The sequence below is a fragment of the Mauremys mutica genome, chromosome 8 (assembly GCF_020497125.1).
Source record: "Mauremys mutica isolate MM-2020 ecotype Southern chromosome 8, ASM2049712v1, whole genome shotgun sequence".
NCBI classification, from domain to species: Eukaryota; Metazoa; Chordata; order Testudines; family Geoemydidae; genus Mauremys; species Mauremys mutica.
In genome coordinates this window covers 38,652,116-38,667,952 of record NC_059079.1, presented here as the reverse complement: position 1 = coordinate 38,667,952, position 15,837 = coordinate 38,652,116, and the positions used below count along the sequence as shown (strand labels likewise).

General features: G+C 40.0%; 1 protein-coding gene across 3 annotated transcripts in view; it reads right to left on the bottom strand.

Annotated features, from left to right (window-relative positions):
• Nucleotides 1–15,837, bottom strand: part of SLC30A7 (solute carrier family 30 member 7) — a 54,135-nt gene that overhangs the window by 18,316 nt on the left and 19,982 nt on the right. For all 3 annotated transcript variants that reach the window (XM_045026576.1, XM_045026577.1, XM_045026578.1), the window contains exons 5-8: nt 15,142–15,268; nt 14,050–14,205; nt 12,684–12,734; nt 9,930–10,065 (exon numbers count right to left, since the gene is read on the bottom strand). In XM_045026576.1, coding sequence (XP_044882511.1) covers nt 9,930–10,065; nt 12,684–12,734; nt 14,050–14,205; nt 15,142–15,268 — 470 coding nt within the window. The remainder of the gene's footprint in view (nt 1–9,929; nt 10,066–12,683; nt 12,735–14,049; nt 14,206–15,141; nt 15,269–15,837) is intronic.

Below are 15,837 nucleotides of genomic sequence, written 5' to 3'. Positions count from 1 at the left end.
TAGTACTGCAAATATGCTAGTTTAGGACACTTCCTTCAGAATTTTCTTTCTGAACATTAGAGAAAGCAGGTCTTGCAAGCACCATTTAGGGTCATCTGCTCAAAATTCCATACTAAACGTAATCTTGGGTTTAATAAAATAAGAAATTTGGTAACTTTTTTCTTGATTTTAATCATATAGTTAAACAATGTGATTAAATGTTTCCATTGTAATAACTGTTCAGTTATATATGTAAATTGGTTACCTTTTTCCAAACCTGAAGAAGAGCTCTGTGAAGCTCGAAAGCTCATCTCTTTCACCAACAGAAGCTGGTCCAATAAAAGATCTCACCCACCCTGTCTCTCTCTTGTATATGTAGCCTTCAATTTAAATGGGGTTTCATAAGTCTACATTTATAACACTACTTCTTATATTACTACTTCTTCCTTGATAGCTCATTTGTACCATTTCATGACCAAGTAGTTTCAGTTCTTACCTAAAAAAGAGTGGGGTGGAGGGGAGGAGGAAAAAAATGAAAGCGTAATCCACTGGAAAGAACCTCTCTGGTAAACTAAATGTTTGTACCCATTCAGTCACTGCAATTAAATACCTCATTTCTTTGACTGCTTAATATGCAGTCCATGTGCTTTCCCAATATCATATTCAGTATATGGTATCTTGCTGTAATCGCTGTAGCTTCAAAAGTGGTTTCTATGAGACCTCTTCCTTTATCCTATTGTCATATTTTTCTTTTGATGATTAATTCTATGTAGCTGCTTGACCACACTGTTTAGTATTAAAATTGCTTCAACATTCTGGAATATTTGTTGCCTGAGACTACAAAATACCAGTTTTTATATTTCCATATTTAAAGTACGGTAGTTAAGGACCTGCACAATAATGTGTGGCTTCTGAAACCCATTAAATTTAAGTGGACCCATGCAAGAAAACCAGAAGATAGTTTGAATACCAGGAAACTTAAGAGATACTATAATGTTCAAGCTTGAGAAGTATTTCAGATAGGGTACTTGCTACACATTTAAAAACAAGACCATTTTAATCTAGACATTTTCTGTTTAATCTTGTGAACAGATGCTGTCGGGGGTAGAGGGAGAAGAAAAAAGTTAAATCTTTGTTTTCCATTATATAGTAAGACCAGCAGAATTAACCCTCAGTTCATGAGCAGCATGTACTGCAAAGCTCACTGCATGGTCCCTTGGATCCGCCAGCAGGCAATTAGTGAGCAGACAAGTCAGATTCCCAAACATCTCACCCTCTTTTGAGGGAAACCCACTATCTTGGCAGCAAAATAAGTGTGCTCTAAGCTCCCAGACATACCTCAATATTATAATATCATTAACTACATGATAGGAGAGAGTGAGTACAACAGTTTTGACAACACTGTTTGAAACTTGGCAAATCTCATGAGATAGGCAAAAGATCAGAGTGGCCCAAGAATAATATGGATATGGATCTGTCCACCTTACAGAATGAGCTGTGTTTTTCATATTAAAGTTTAATATGATCTCCACAACCCCCATGAAATTGGCTTTGAACAGTTTGGCGACTCACATGAAAGGAGCTAAACCATGTTAAACGATTTTAAAAAATCTGTACCAGAATCCATGCAATCAGGTAATACATGCACAAAAACAGTTTAGGGAGAATCTGTATTTCAGTATTCTAATGAGTTTTAGAACATTCCCAACAGGAATGTGAATAGGGCGGAGGTGGGAAAAGATGTGTCATGAGGTCCCCACTACGATCAGGAATTCCTAAGGATGAGAAGTGGTTCCTGATGTCAAATCAGATCAGCTACTTACAGCATCTTTACTCAAAACTGGTCTTCTGTGAAGCAGAGGATTGAGAAAAACTGCAGAATGTAGACAACTTCCTGGCTGAGAATGCACCCCCCCCCCTTTGGCAAGGCACCAAAAAATAAATAAATAAAAACAAATCAATGGAGAGTGCACAACTTTTGCTGACAAATAAGAGTAATACAACGAAGTTTACAGGGTGGTCAATTTTATCCCTGCAGTCAACAGTTGAACAGCAAGTGTGAAATAAGTCTCTCTCCTTCTACTTCTTCCCACAAGCCTCTGCTTCTCCATTTTTCAGAGCAACACTGAAAGTTGGGCTGTCTTCACTCCCACAAAATGCAAAATAAAAACTAGCATTAGTTATCTCACAGAAAAATCCTAGTGGAGACAAGACACTGGTAGTTTTTATCCCTATGTAGTTAGGTGAGGTCAACATTATTCCCCCCCTACACACACACACACACACTTGTGGGGGACCTCTCCTAGCTACATGGGATAAAAATTACCAGCATTTCAACTCCACTAGGATTCTAAAGTGAGATAACTAACTCTACAGTGAGGTAACTAATGTGATTAGTTATTAGTGATTTTGCTGTCAAAACACACCTTTTGGGGGGTGAAGAATCTTAGGCTGTGTCTTTAAGGTAGACAACTGTGCTTACTTCTACAATAAAATTAACCCGAGTTAGCCTCTCTCAAGTGAGAGCAACTACACAGAAATAACATCCAACCTGCAGAGTGATTGTGTTGGCAGCTGCCTCACACTATAACCAACCAACTCGAGTTGTGAGCACTACCACACTTGAATTAAGAGCTTGTGCGTATGACTCAAATTAGGAGCAACACTCAAGTTATCGAACACTAGTTAACTCTGCAATGAAGACAAGCTTAATTTCTCCGCAGCTCATGATTTTCTTGAATCTTTCACTGCTCCATTCTGGAAAGCTGTGAGCAGAGCAGAGGTATGTAGGTCATTAATTGAAAGCTCCAAAAGCTACATCAATGAGAGCTGTTTGCACTGGTACCAGAATTTAGGGTGACCAGATGAGAGGAAGAAAATATTGGGACACATGGAGGGCGGAGGGGTTGCTGGCGGAGGGGAAAAAACAAAACAAAAATGGAGTGCCGGGAAATATCGGGACAAATTGCGTCCCGACCAAACATTGGTTGGGACACGGGACAAATGCCTAAATAGCGGGACATCTGGTCACCCTACCAGAATTCCCTAACATTAAGTGAAAATTCTAAATTGAAGTGGACATTTAATCCAAATCAGTTGCTCGTGCACAGAGGAAATGCATCAACCAGTAGCAGGGAGATTAACATCTTGTTTGAAAAGGGCAGCCTCTTTGACCATACTGTTTCTTTTCCGCCTACAATTTGTTTCAATTAACCCACTGCTATATTGTCTGAACAGATTAGCACATCTGCCATTCTCTTCATAGGAACAGACTGTCCTCATTTTCAGAATGAATGGGTGTCGTACAGTACGTCTGGTCTCCTTTCTGGTTTTGGGCGAACATAACTGAACTAAGAGGTAGGGCGGGTAAGATATAAACAAACAATTTACATAAGCCAAAACAGCAAAGACCAAATATTCCAGCAAACAGATGCAACTTCTAACCCATCCCCTAAAACAGTTTCACTTCAACTGTATATATGCGATTAACTCTCACTTCTGAGCTCTTACACTACAGACATAAGAATGAAAGAAAAAAATTAACTAAAACTGATTGCCATGAAGAATCAAAATGTGATAATCATCATTTATTATGCTGTAGGTTCTTTACAAGGTTTGAATGTTCCTTTTTCACATTTGACTTAACTTTGATTCTTGAGCAGTTCTCTGCTAAAAAGCAGCATACTATAAAAAGACATTTCCTTACTCAAAGCCCCTCACTATATATTCTTAAAGAGCACCACATTGCTATCACTTTTTTCAACATCACCTCAAGCAGTTAATACAAAGGCAGGAAATCAAAACCAGTGTTTTAACAGTGAAAGTGCACAAGATAGGCAAACTTCACTTTATAATTCACACCTTTTTCTGACACTTCCACCCTTTGCAAACTGTGTATTCCTGTGCAAACTTTTTAGTTTAAACTCTGCTTGTTATTAGAAGCCTTATTATTCCTCTATTTTGAATGTCCTTCTACAGTAAGCACTTTTATACATTACTTTAAAACCACATGAAAATGTGCAGCGCAATATATTGCCACGTTGTGGAAGCTGTCAGGTTGTTACACAATAAAGCTCCATTATATTGCTCAGATGTTCATGGCATTACACTGGCATCAAGCCAAAGCAACATGACAGTGCAATTTGATGTCAACTGTGCTTCAAAATAAAATGATTTGGGGAACCACTTTTTTAAAAAGGAGTTCTTATGTTTCCCAATTTTCTTGTTCTGCCAATCCAACATCCGACATAAATTATGTTGTCATCTACGACACTGCATCAAAACAGTTATACAAAGTTTTATATGGACAAGCAACAAGTTTTGTTGTCTCAATGGCTCTGTCTTGAGGGGCAAAGAGTATTTTTCAATTGGATTAGCTAAAGCTTATGGAAAAACCTTAATAAATATGCATGCTAACACATCTGAAGTCACGCTGCAAGCTAGGTTTGATCGAGGGCTCCCCCAATAAGCTACAACATGGTCTGTTAATAGAGTGGCAAAACCACACATTTTATAGGGGCTTTTCAACAGTATTAGGCTAACTTGCTTGACTGAGCTAACATGATTGAAACACAACACCCCTTTTGCCCACCAAAACATACCTAATGTGCATACACATCCAAAAGATTTTAAAATTTGTAATGCTGAAAAAAGTAGTTTATTCCCACTATTGCAGACAGTGGGAATCTAAGTTTGGGTTACACGATGAAGAGGATTTCAGGATCATACCTCATGTAGCAAATCAGTTTAATATGTTATTGCTGCACGTGCTGAGTTGTCATCTGATTTATAAATACCATTTCAAGTGTTTAGTCTTAAAATGGTAATTTGCATATGAGCACAGTGATGGGGGCCAAAGCATTCAGGGCTCAAATATAGGTTGTGCCTCATAATTAAGGCTCCCCCCCCCACATTTCCTTGGAATTCATCAGTTCATTCTAAAATAAAAAAATAGGTGAAAATAGGTAGAGACCAAAAAAGAAGGGCAATGGGTGGAGAAGAGGGCTGCTCGGCATTCACAACATAGTGGTCAGGTGGTCTTGGCTGCCAGGGTCTTGCTCCCTGTCCCTCTCACTCCCTGCTGCTCAAAGAAAGCGGACAGGACCACACTGAAGGGCCAGGAGGGGTGCACCCCATGAGTATGAACCCATCCCCACTGGAAAGAGCACTTCCTACCCTGGCCCTGATGGAGCCATCCCCTGCCACTTTGAAGGGCCAGGAGCTAGTACTCACTGGGTGGAGCCTTCTGCTCTACTTCAGCCCATTTGCTTCCTCCACAAAGAGGTCCCCACAAAAGACAAAGTTGGGGGGGGCGGCGGCGGGGTATTTGAAAGTCACCTGAATACCAGCTTTTTAAAAACCCAGGATTTTTTTTTTTGAGAAATATCAGTAAATACAGAAAACAAAGTTCCTTACTCATAATACAATGATACTAAATGATGCACTAAATTAGGTTTTGTTGTTTTTGTTTTGAAAACTAATTTACTCACTGAGACTAGCAAGGATAGGTAAAAGGTAGAACTCCAACTGGAGTAAAGATAAGTAGATGCAGTTATTGGCTCAAACTATTAAAGCTCACAATGAAGAAGTGACCCTGAAATGACCCAAAGGTGACCTAGAGTAACCAGCAGTAACACAAGCACTCTCATCCAGTTCTTCTTAACTGAAACAGGAATGTTTTCACAGTGCTCATGTAACCCATACACTTTACACTGCAGCATTTGACTTTTTCTTTCTCTAGTGGAGGGGGAGAGACGCAGGGGAAGAGACACTGATCTCAGCTAGTTACTCTGTCTCCATGCATGCGTAGAGAGCAGGGCAGGTGTAATTCAGTTAGAGAGACCCAAAAACTAACAAAACAGGATGTTGTAGCCACCAGCCATGCTCAGCAGCTTTTCTGAGGCTGTATAAAAAAAAATGTTCATAGTGGCAACTCACCCAACTGGTCAGAGAGCAAGGGGTGAGAGGTCAAAAAATAGAGTTAAAAGCAATCCTGTGGACTCAGCAGAAGATCGACATAGGATCAAATGATGTCTTACCTGTGTGGGCTGGGTCCAATACCAGCACCACCGATACAGGCTACAGATGTATGCTCACCAGCAACTGAGAGGATCAACCAGCTATTAATCCCAGGGCTGTAATGCTGCTAGCTGTGAAAAGCCTCAGCTGTTTGTTTGCTGACAGGGTTCTGAAATGTTTGAAAGGACTGAAAGGCTGCCATTTCTCAAGCTTTGAAGAGCCAAGTGGCACACGCTGCATACATACACACAGGCTATAGCACTTTTTGGTGGCAATGCAAATAATGTAGCTGATTTCCATCATCCTTGAAAACTTTTCATTTAAATATTTAATTGGCCAGCTTCTTTTTTCTTCTCTTTGCTGTGTGTCTCAGTCTAGCCCAGTTAGGCCAACAAGCTGCAACCACCTACTTACAGTATGTCTACACAACTGAGACTATACCAGCATAACTATGTCTGCATAGCCCTGTAGCTTGGACACAGCCTCCACTAACCAGCGTTTTTTCTCACCACCTGCCTGAAGGGAGTTAGCCCTCTTCTGTCAATACAGCTGTGTCTACACTGGAGTTCATGTTGGCATACCTACACAGGTGAAAGTTGTGGTTTTCTCACACCCCTGACTGATGTAGCTATGCTAACACAGCTGCACCTACACTGGGGGTTATGTCAATAGAAGAGGGCTTCTGTCACCATAGCTAACTCCATTCAGAGAGATGGTGTTCCTATACAACCATCCATCAGCATATGCTGTGTCCATGGCTATGTCTATGCTGCAGATGCTACAATGATGCTATAGTGCCTGTAGCACAGATGCAGCAATGGAAGGTGTGTCCCCTCCACCCCTAATCGCTGTAGTTAAACCACCTCCCTGAGAAGCGGTAGCTAGATTAACTGAAGAAATCTTCTGTCAATTTGTGTGTGTCTACACCTGGGGTTAGGTCATCTTCACTATGTCACTCGGAGGCATGAATTTTTCCACACACCTGAGCAACGTAGCTAGGTTGATTTAAATTTTAGGTATAGGCCAGGTCTACGCTATAGGGCTATACCAGAATAGGTATGCCAGTATAGTGTCCATAGTGGAGACATAACACACCGTACTACATCAGAGGTGGCCAAACTTACTGACCCTCCAAGCCACATACCACAATCTTCAGAAGTTTGAGAGTCAGGGCACACCTGCCAAAGCCCCGAGCCCTGGCTGGTGCATCCTGCAGGGCTAAAGCCCCGAGACCCTCCTCCCCGCTGGACAGAAGCCCCTACCTCACCACCCCACTGCAAGGCCAAGGTCCTGAGCTCCCTCCCTCCCTTCACCCACCCAACCCCTCAGTCTGGTAGGTGGAGAATGGGGGGCTTGCAAGCCACACTTCAATGGTAAAAGAGACACATGTGGCTTGCGAGCCAGTTTGGCAACCCTGTACTAGATGCTGAACACCTAGTTAGACGTGGTTAAGGTTATGATTTAGTCACAGATTCCATGACTTTACCGGACCTCTGTGACTTCAGCTGTCAGTGGCGGAAGCCAGGGCCGGAGGTGGAACTGTGCAGCCCCGCCCTGTGACGGGGCAGGAGCTTTGGCTGTGCCCCTGCCCCTCAGCTGCAGCTGGCATTGGAACTGGGACTGCATGTCCTGCAGCTGCGGCCAGCTCTGGAGCAGGGGCTGGGCACCCACACTGTGGTTGCGGCTGCTGGAGCCAGGGCGGTCCCCCACCCCCAATTCAGGGGCTTGGCATGTCCCTCCCCACACACACACCATGGGACTCCAGCTGTCATTACTCCCACCCTACTTAACCCTGTCCCCTGGTTATTTTTAGTAAAAGTCACAGACAGGTCATGGGCTCCCATGAATTTTTGTTTATTGCCCATGACCTGTCTGTCACAGTTATTTTTAATAAAAGTCATGAAATCTTAACCTTAGACATGGTCCCTGCCCCAAAAGAGCTTAGTCATTTGAAAACAGATGCAAATGTGTGAAACAAAATGAAGCAAAAGATTATGCAGTTACATAGAAGGGAGAAAATAAAGCTGACCTTTCTCCCTTAAAAAGAATAAATCAGATCAGTTATTCTTTACTGAACACAACCTAGCCATCATTGAATGGCTGATTTCTTGTAGTCATGATTGCAGAGGCAAGTCTTGAGGAGAAGAGAATGGCCTTACAGATTAATTCAGGAAGAGACCACCACACATCTCACTGACCAGGTCCCCAGAAAAAGCACCTGCAGTTCGGTTTCCAACTTCGGATTTATCATTATATGAAAAAAGACATTTAATCTGCCCCTGCTGCAATAGGCTACGCAGGCTAAGACTGAAACACAAGCTGCTTTATACCAAGGACATGACCGATTAGTGACCAACCTGGGCAGTGCAAAGACCCCAGATTGATCCTGGGAGAATTTACACAGTATCCTGGGCAGGCAAAGTAATATTTAAATGAGCCTCTGATGAAGACCAACAAGACCCTGCCAACTACTCCATTTTTTCCTGTCTAAGCATGATGTCACTTGGAACAGGTCTCTAGCCCTTTCATCACATGCTACAACAGCCTGGAAATTCTCTTATCTAAATATGACACGCTATTCCTATGTCCACAACATAAAGTGATATAACCTCTACTAAAGTAGCAAACATCTTCCAATGTCCAAACAATGTCATTTATTGTCCCCTCATTCCCACTCCACTTAAATGGTACTTTTTGCTTTGCTTAGCAACATGCACAAAAGTTAACCCCATTCATTAGTCTCCACAGGATTGGACCTTAAAAACAGAATACTAATCTACAAAAATCACAGCATTCCACTAAGCTAACACTTTTGCTGTATCTTTTTCCTATTGGTCACCTTGAGTTTTCTTAGTTATATTATAATTTTGCAGTTTCATTTGTACAATTGTTTAAACATGTCAAATTTAGCTAGCGTTGATAAAAGGAGAAAATAGTAAGTATACTGTTATAATGCCTGCGTATTGCATGGGTATTAATAAATACAGTCAAAATATAATAGTTTATTAAAATGCACTATTATAAATTGTTCTAGGCATCCCTGAAGAGTTAATGCTTAAAATTACTATCCGTAATTCTCGAAGATACCAAAGGAGAGTCACATCAGACTGCCTCCAAATACTGCCATGTATGACCATATATGGTAATAGTACCCAAGTACAGCCGCAACCATTCAAATACAGGATAACACTTGCCTGTTAAACAGTAGCAATGCTCTGTTATAGTAGTTGTCTGAAACTGAAATACTCTACCCTCTACCATCATTGAAGAAGAGTGCCACTGAAAACTCTGGTTTCAATGAACTTCTATTTACAATAATTTCAGTAAACAACAATAATGGGGAAATATATGGCACTTCATCTTCTACTACTGCATGCCTCAACATGGGAACCACCTTTTAAATGACCCAGCATGTGCTGTTTAAAAGAGTATCCACAAAACCTCAGAATATAAATACAAAGGATCAAGCAACATTCTCTGAGGAGCATGGAAGTTTAATTCTGCAAGGATCAGGCCATATCTCGTACCAGCAAGCTGGACACCACTACACTGAGCTATTCTGCTCCATTTACTAGTACAGTACATCAGCTTATATTAGCGTGTACAATGCAAAGGGAGAGAAGTGTTTTACAACATGGATCAGAACAAAATATTTGTAGTGCTAGGATAATAAAGCAAAGATATGCAGATGGCGATTGCTGAAAAAGATCAAGATGATTCAAGCAAGAAAAACCAGAACAGGTACAAAGAATGGAAAAAACCAGCGAAAAGAGGAAACTGTTTATTTTTAGAGCAAAAGAGTCAACACTGTCAAGAATCAACATTGTAATTTTGTTTTTAAAACAGACCTACCCCTGTTTTTAAGCTTGTGATTACAAAATAACATGGGTCACTGAATGTTTTACTATTTAGTCATTTGTATCAACACTTACCTTATTCCTATGAGTAGAGCTATGAGCATTGAACAGATAGGATCTGCTATCATTAGACCATAGTTCTGCATCAGTATAGCTGATATGATTACACCAACACTTCCAAGAGTGTCTGCGACAATGTGTAAAAATACACCTACAAAAGAGCATTTAAAAAAAAATCAACACACTTAAAAACTAAAGGCCCTTAAAAAAGTTGGTGGAAACATTTTGATGAGAACTCTTATAATCAGACAACAAAATGAACTTGGCTAGCAAATTTGGTGTTGATTTAAAGGGCTTCCTGTAAGTCAGCACAGAATTAGGACCTATACCTTGAAGAGTAGCTAAGGCATTCAGAGAAACTCTTTTTTAATGTGACCATGCTATGGAGTATTCTTGACTACCACCATCAACTGAACTGGTGACTAAATGTCAGAATATATTTAACCAGTCAGAACCTTCATCCAATGGCTAGGCCATAATACAGCAGATGAGTTAAATCTTTACCCCCGGTGGTCCATTAGCAACATTTCTACTAGAGGAGATAAAAAAAAGTTTTGCCAGCAGGAGCTCTGCGAGATTTTTGTTTTACAAGTTACATATTCACTGTCAATACAAATTAAAAATATTTCTTGCATTATTAAGTTATGATTTTATGTGGGAAAATATAGCTTTAGATTAAAACAGTTGAGAGACAACTCTTTGTAGCTAGCCAAAGATAAGCCTGTGGAGCTCTCTGCTGGCAATTATTGGTACAGTCACAGTTCATCAAGTGCTGTTAAAATAAGTAATTGTTCACAGCTTGAAGTATTTCACCCACAAACCCATAAATATCTAGTCAGATTAAAAAAATAAAACGATTTGTATTTGATTAAGAAAAACATTTTCAATAGAATTAAAATCAATTCAAGCTAGTTTTTAAATTGTTTGCATAAGGAAACAAACACAAAACACACAGCAACTTCAATATCTTTACTGGGAGTTTTAATTAAAAATTTTCTGCCAAAATAAAAAAGGTAAGAATTGCATTAGTGTTCATTTCACGATGCATTGTTTGCACAACAAGCAGGAAGATGGCTTCCAAGGTATGTAAAATATTTTAAATAATCATCCAGTATCACTAAGTTTTGTTCATTAAGATAAAACAGGTAAGAAAACCTTGAATAATCAGTCTTGTTAAATTCACATCATTCTACTAATTAATATCCTATGTTAAGACCAGCAGGCCAGAAATTTGCCTTAAAGAATTTTTTTAAAATTCTTGTTATACATTTGCTTCTGAAACACAGCCATTCACAAACACTTTAATGTGCCTGTGCAGAGAGAGAGAAATTTGAAGTAATATGTATGGTGGAAGAGATCAGATAAGACTATTGTCGTGCACATGATATATCTGACAACTATAGGATAACCCGGAGCCACAAAAGTATCCGATAAGAGATACCACAAGTATACATTGCTTTATGTCAAGTACAACGCAAGGAAATGAAGTTACATATCACATGCTGGCTTCAGTGTGGTTGGTCAGGCCAATGGTGATTAAATAACCAATTTCAAAATAATCATCTCTCTTATTATTCTTTATTGTTATTGTTTATTATTATTGTTGTTTATTATTGTTTATTATTATTGTTGCTTATTATTGTTTAAGCTGCCCACATGCAACCAAATGTCCCCTTTGGAGCTCATGTATTGCTGTGTATCATCAACAGCCAGACAAGACCAAGAACGGTGGCAGATACCAGAGAGCCTCTGTGCATGCCCTCCATAGGGATCTGGCAGACCTTGGGGAAGAGTAAAAGCACCATTTTCTCAGGGTGATAGAGCATAAGTGGAGGCCAAAGGCAGTGGGGCTGCAGAGAGGGGCCCAGACAGTGAAGCTGCACAGCCACTGAGTTTCCTTCTACTCTCCCTGAACAGACTTTAGCAGCTGCCATGAGGTAACCTTAGCAGTCTTCCCCAAATCCCCTCAGTTACTAGGGATCATCCAAGTCCTTCATTCTGAGAGGAGGGGTAGAGGTAAAGAGATGACTGTGGCTCCTGCGCAGCAGCAGACAAAACCATGTAAGAGTCAGCAGAGACAACCCATGAGCTGCTGCAGCATAGCTCACAGAAAGCCGGAGAGCGCAAAGTACTAGGGCAGCTTTGTTGTCAGCCCCTACCTAGCCTGCCCAGTGGCTCCTAATTCCCCCTCTCACCCTTCCATTTATTTGGAGACGGAAGAACACAACACCTTCTTGCACTGATGCTAAGACTGCAAGATGCCCATGGAGACATGGGTATAGAGATGTTCTCTACCAGCCCCAATCCCTATCCCCAATATTACAGTATAAGAGAAGAATTGATCCAGGTGTCCAGAACGAGCTAAGTTACTGGAGGGGGAGGGGGGTTGTTTTAACTAGACAAGATGGTTATTCACTCCGCATATTCTCACTTTCCTGAAAGGTGAAGTTAAGTACCACAATCCTCAACCCTTTAAAGTCTGAGATATTGGTCAAAGCTTTTCAAATGTGTTCCAGTATGATATTACTTACTATTTCATTACTTTCCAGAGCACGTATTGCTCATAGGAGATAGGCACTGGAAATACAGAAATTAGGTCACTTGTATAAACTTTTCACATTGAATTTCTGAAGAAAATAAACCAGACGCTTAACAGAACTTTCTGTTCATTATTAATACCTTAACAAAGAACACCACTGAATTTATAGCCAGCATCTAAACGAGTCTATTATCTAAACTAACAACCCACTATGGTTATTCTTGTCATACCTTCTAAAATCTGTCTGTTAGATCCTGCAGCCCCTTCAAGCGAGTGATCATCTGTAGAGACAAATATTGGCAAGTTAAGCCAAATGCAATGTATCCTTCTAAACTTATCAATTCTGTTAAGCTTCAGAAAGGAAAACTACTTTGAGTGGACCAAAGGTTATTCATGACGACTAGTCATAACTCTGGCTAGAAAATTTAGTATCTGCTTTATCAGAATGAAGGTAAAGAGCAAGCTGAAATTTCAAGATGAGGGAGGGGAAGAAGAGACAGGGAAGCCTGTGTGTTGTGAGAGTGTATAGGGGGGTGTGTGTATATATTTTACACACACTATACTCCTGTTTATCCAAAACCCCATTATCCAAATCTCTGCAGTATCCAAACCCTTTCACTGTCCCTCAGCATGAGACACGTGCAGCTGAAGGTATGTATCTCATGCTGAGGGACAAGGAGGGAATTTGGATAATGATGAGGTTCGGATAACGGAGCACAGACCCTCCGCAAGGATTGCAAGGAGGAGGATGACGACGACGAGCAGGAGCCACTGCTGCCCTCGGCTAAGTGGGAGGCCACCTTGCTACTGCATGGTTCCTGTGGCAGTACAGGGAGCTCTCTGCAGCCCAACTGTGGCTTGAGCGAGTGGGGCTATGGCAAGAGGGCTCCCTGGGGACAAGGAAGGGGTCTGGACAAAGCAGAGGTTGGGATAAAAGGGTTTTGAATAAATGTGAATGCACATGTGCATAAAATGTACTATAAAATGCCGATCCCTGACGGCACAAAGTGGGGGGGGATTGCAGTGGAGGCTGCAGTCTTGGCAAGGGAAAGCAGAAGCTATACTTTGAACCTTTGCCTACACACGTGAATACTTAGGTGGACACCTCTTTTGGGATGTAACCAAGCTGTAGCCATAGCGAAACCAATATAACAGGTATCATTTTTTATTCAAGTAATATGAACTACATGACATAACTCAAGCTGGTTTTGTTAAGGGCTTTTTGAAAAGCGGATACCTTTAAGTTTTCCTCTACTCAAACAAGTTTACAGTTAAAGTTGCATATTTACTACTACAAGTATTAGTATAATTCACAAGTATTAGATTAGTTCTCATTATTGCAATGCTGAATTTACTACAAAGCTTACAATGAAACAACAATTATATGCTTTAAAAAAAAAGGCAGCATTGATTTGGATGTACCACTAGATGCATTAGGTGAATGAGAACATGCCTCTAGCATTCTCTTTTAGAAACATTTCTTCCATATGTGCTGGCTAAAGCAAGCTGCCAGCATCTTCTCATCTATCCACAAAGATCTGTGCCAGTAAAACTTAATCTCTGGTATATGGCCTTTGTTTCCAGACAGACACTTACCATGACAATACTCCTGATTGTGCGAGTGTCCCTTCCCATGACTGTGATCATGAGAATGCCCATGGCCATGTTTGGATTCATGGGTGTGACCGTGACCTCCGTGACTGTGTCCATGGCTGAGAACACCATTAAATAGAGAATGACTGTGCTCATGCCCTATAAATAAATATCATTGTCAGAATAATATGTATGTGAATATTAAAGAAAAGTATGCTTACATTCATTTCTAAAGTACTAATATCTACCTACCCCACAAGGAAAATAAGATTTTTTTTTCCATGTAGTTCAGGCAAAGAAAAACTCATACACAATTCAAAATCTAAATTAATCCAAGTTATGTTGCTGCATAAAATATTTACTGAACTTGAACAAGAAAGTCAAAATGCTTTGTTACTTCTTTTTGAGCCAAGCCATTTTAGATCACCACTGAAATATCCTGCATACATTTTTGCATGACTGTAACACACACTTCCAGCTCCGTGTGGTGAAAGTGGCCATACTTTTCTGCTGTGTTTATACTATGATTTTTTAAAAAGCAATCACATTAAAAAGTGTGTAAAATACTTACACTACTTCCATCTGTCAGGATGAGTTACAGTTCACAGACTACATTAGAAGGTCTGATGTCAGCAAAAAGGCAGAGCAATATTTAACAGATATTTGTGTGTATAAATCTTGCATTTAATTTGAAAAACAATGCTAAACAACTGCAAGAACTACTGAAAGATTTTCTTCATAGATTTAAGATTTTTGTTCAGCTATTCTCCTGTAAAATGCTCCACCTAAGGCCATTTCAGTCTCCTATTTAAAGAGAAAAATCTTTTGTATAAATGAAGATTCTTGCATGTCTCTTCCAATAAACTACAAGTTCCAGACAGTATATTAATATTTTTTTGATTTCCAATTATTGGGAGTTCAAGAAGAAGGAAAAATGGACACTCTCTTAGTAATACTGAAAAAGCCAAGGCTGTACATGACTCATTAGGCTTGCCACTGAAAGACACACAACATGCAGACCCTGGTTAGAGGGCTAATTGTACTGAACACAAATTGCCAAAAAGGAAAGGATAATGAGAATTACAACCGTCATACCAGAGCCATGTGAGTGTCCGTGGCCTCCATGTTGAAAAACAAATATTCCTATAAGATTCACAAGGAATCCTAATATAGACACAGGAAGAAGTCTCTCATGATGCACATCAGGAGGCTCCAATGCTCTCTACAAAAAGAAGCAAGTTTAGTGCATCATTTATAAACCTACCACACAATTAGAAGCAACTCCAGAAAATAGACAGAGTATTATATATCTGATTTGATGCAGGAGTTTTCTGATACAATATCCAAATCAAAAGATTAATGATAATGAATTAGGAATGCTGGTATTTTAGAAGAATTACGAAAACTTAAAAAACCTCAATACCTATATTTCTCCTTGTTTGGAAGTCAGTCATCAAATATTTTATACGTCTCTTTTCAAATGGTATTAGAGCTACATTTCACTATCATCTTCTTCATTATATTCTGTTAAGGCATTATGTAGAACAAAACGATACCAAGACATTTTAGTTCTCAGTTATACTGAGACTACGTAAAATTATTTCTCAGTCTGAAGAACACCTCTTTTCTCTCAACAGGTGAGGTAAGAGGCGCAGCTGAAAGTCTATTTTCTTGGAGTTACCCCTAAATCCTATGTTAAAAACTGAAACAAGTTTACCAGAACCTATTATGGACATCACTAAAACACTCTGGAATTACTTGTTTGTAGTTAGCAATGCTTCCCCTGACACT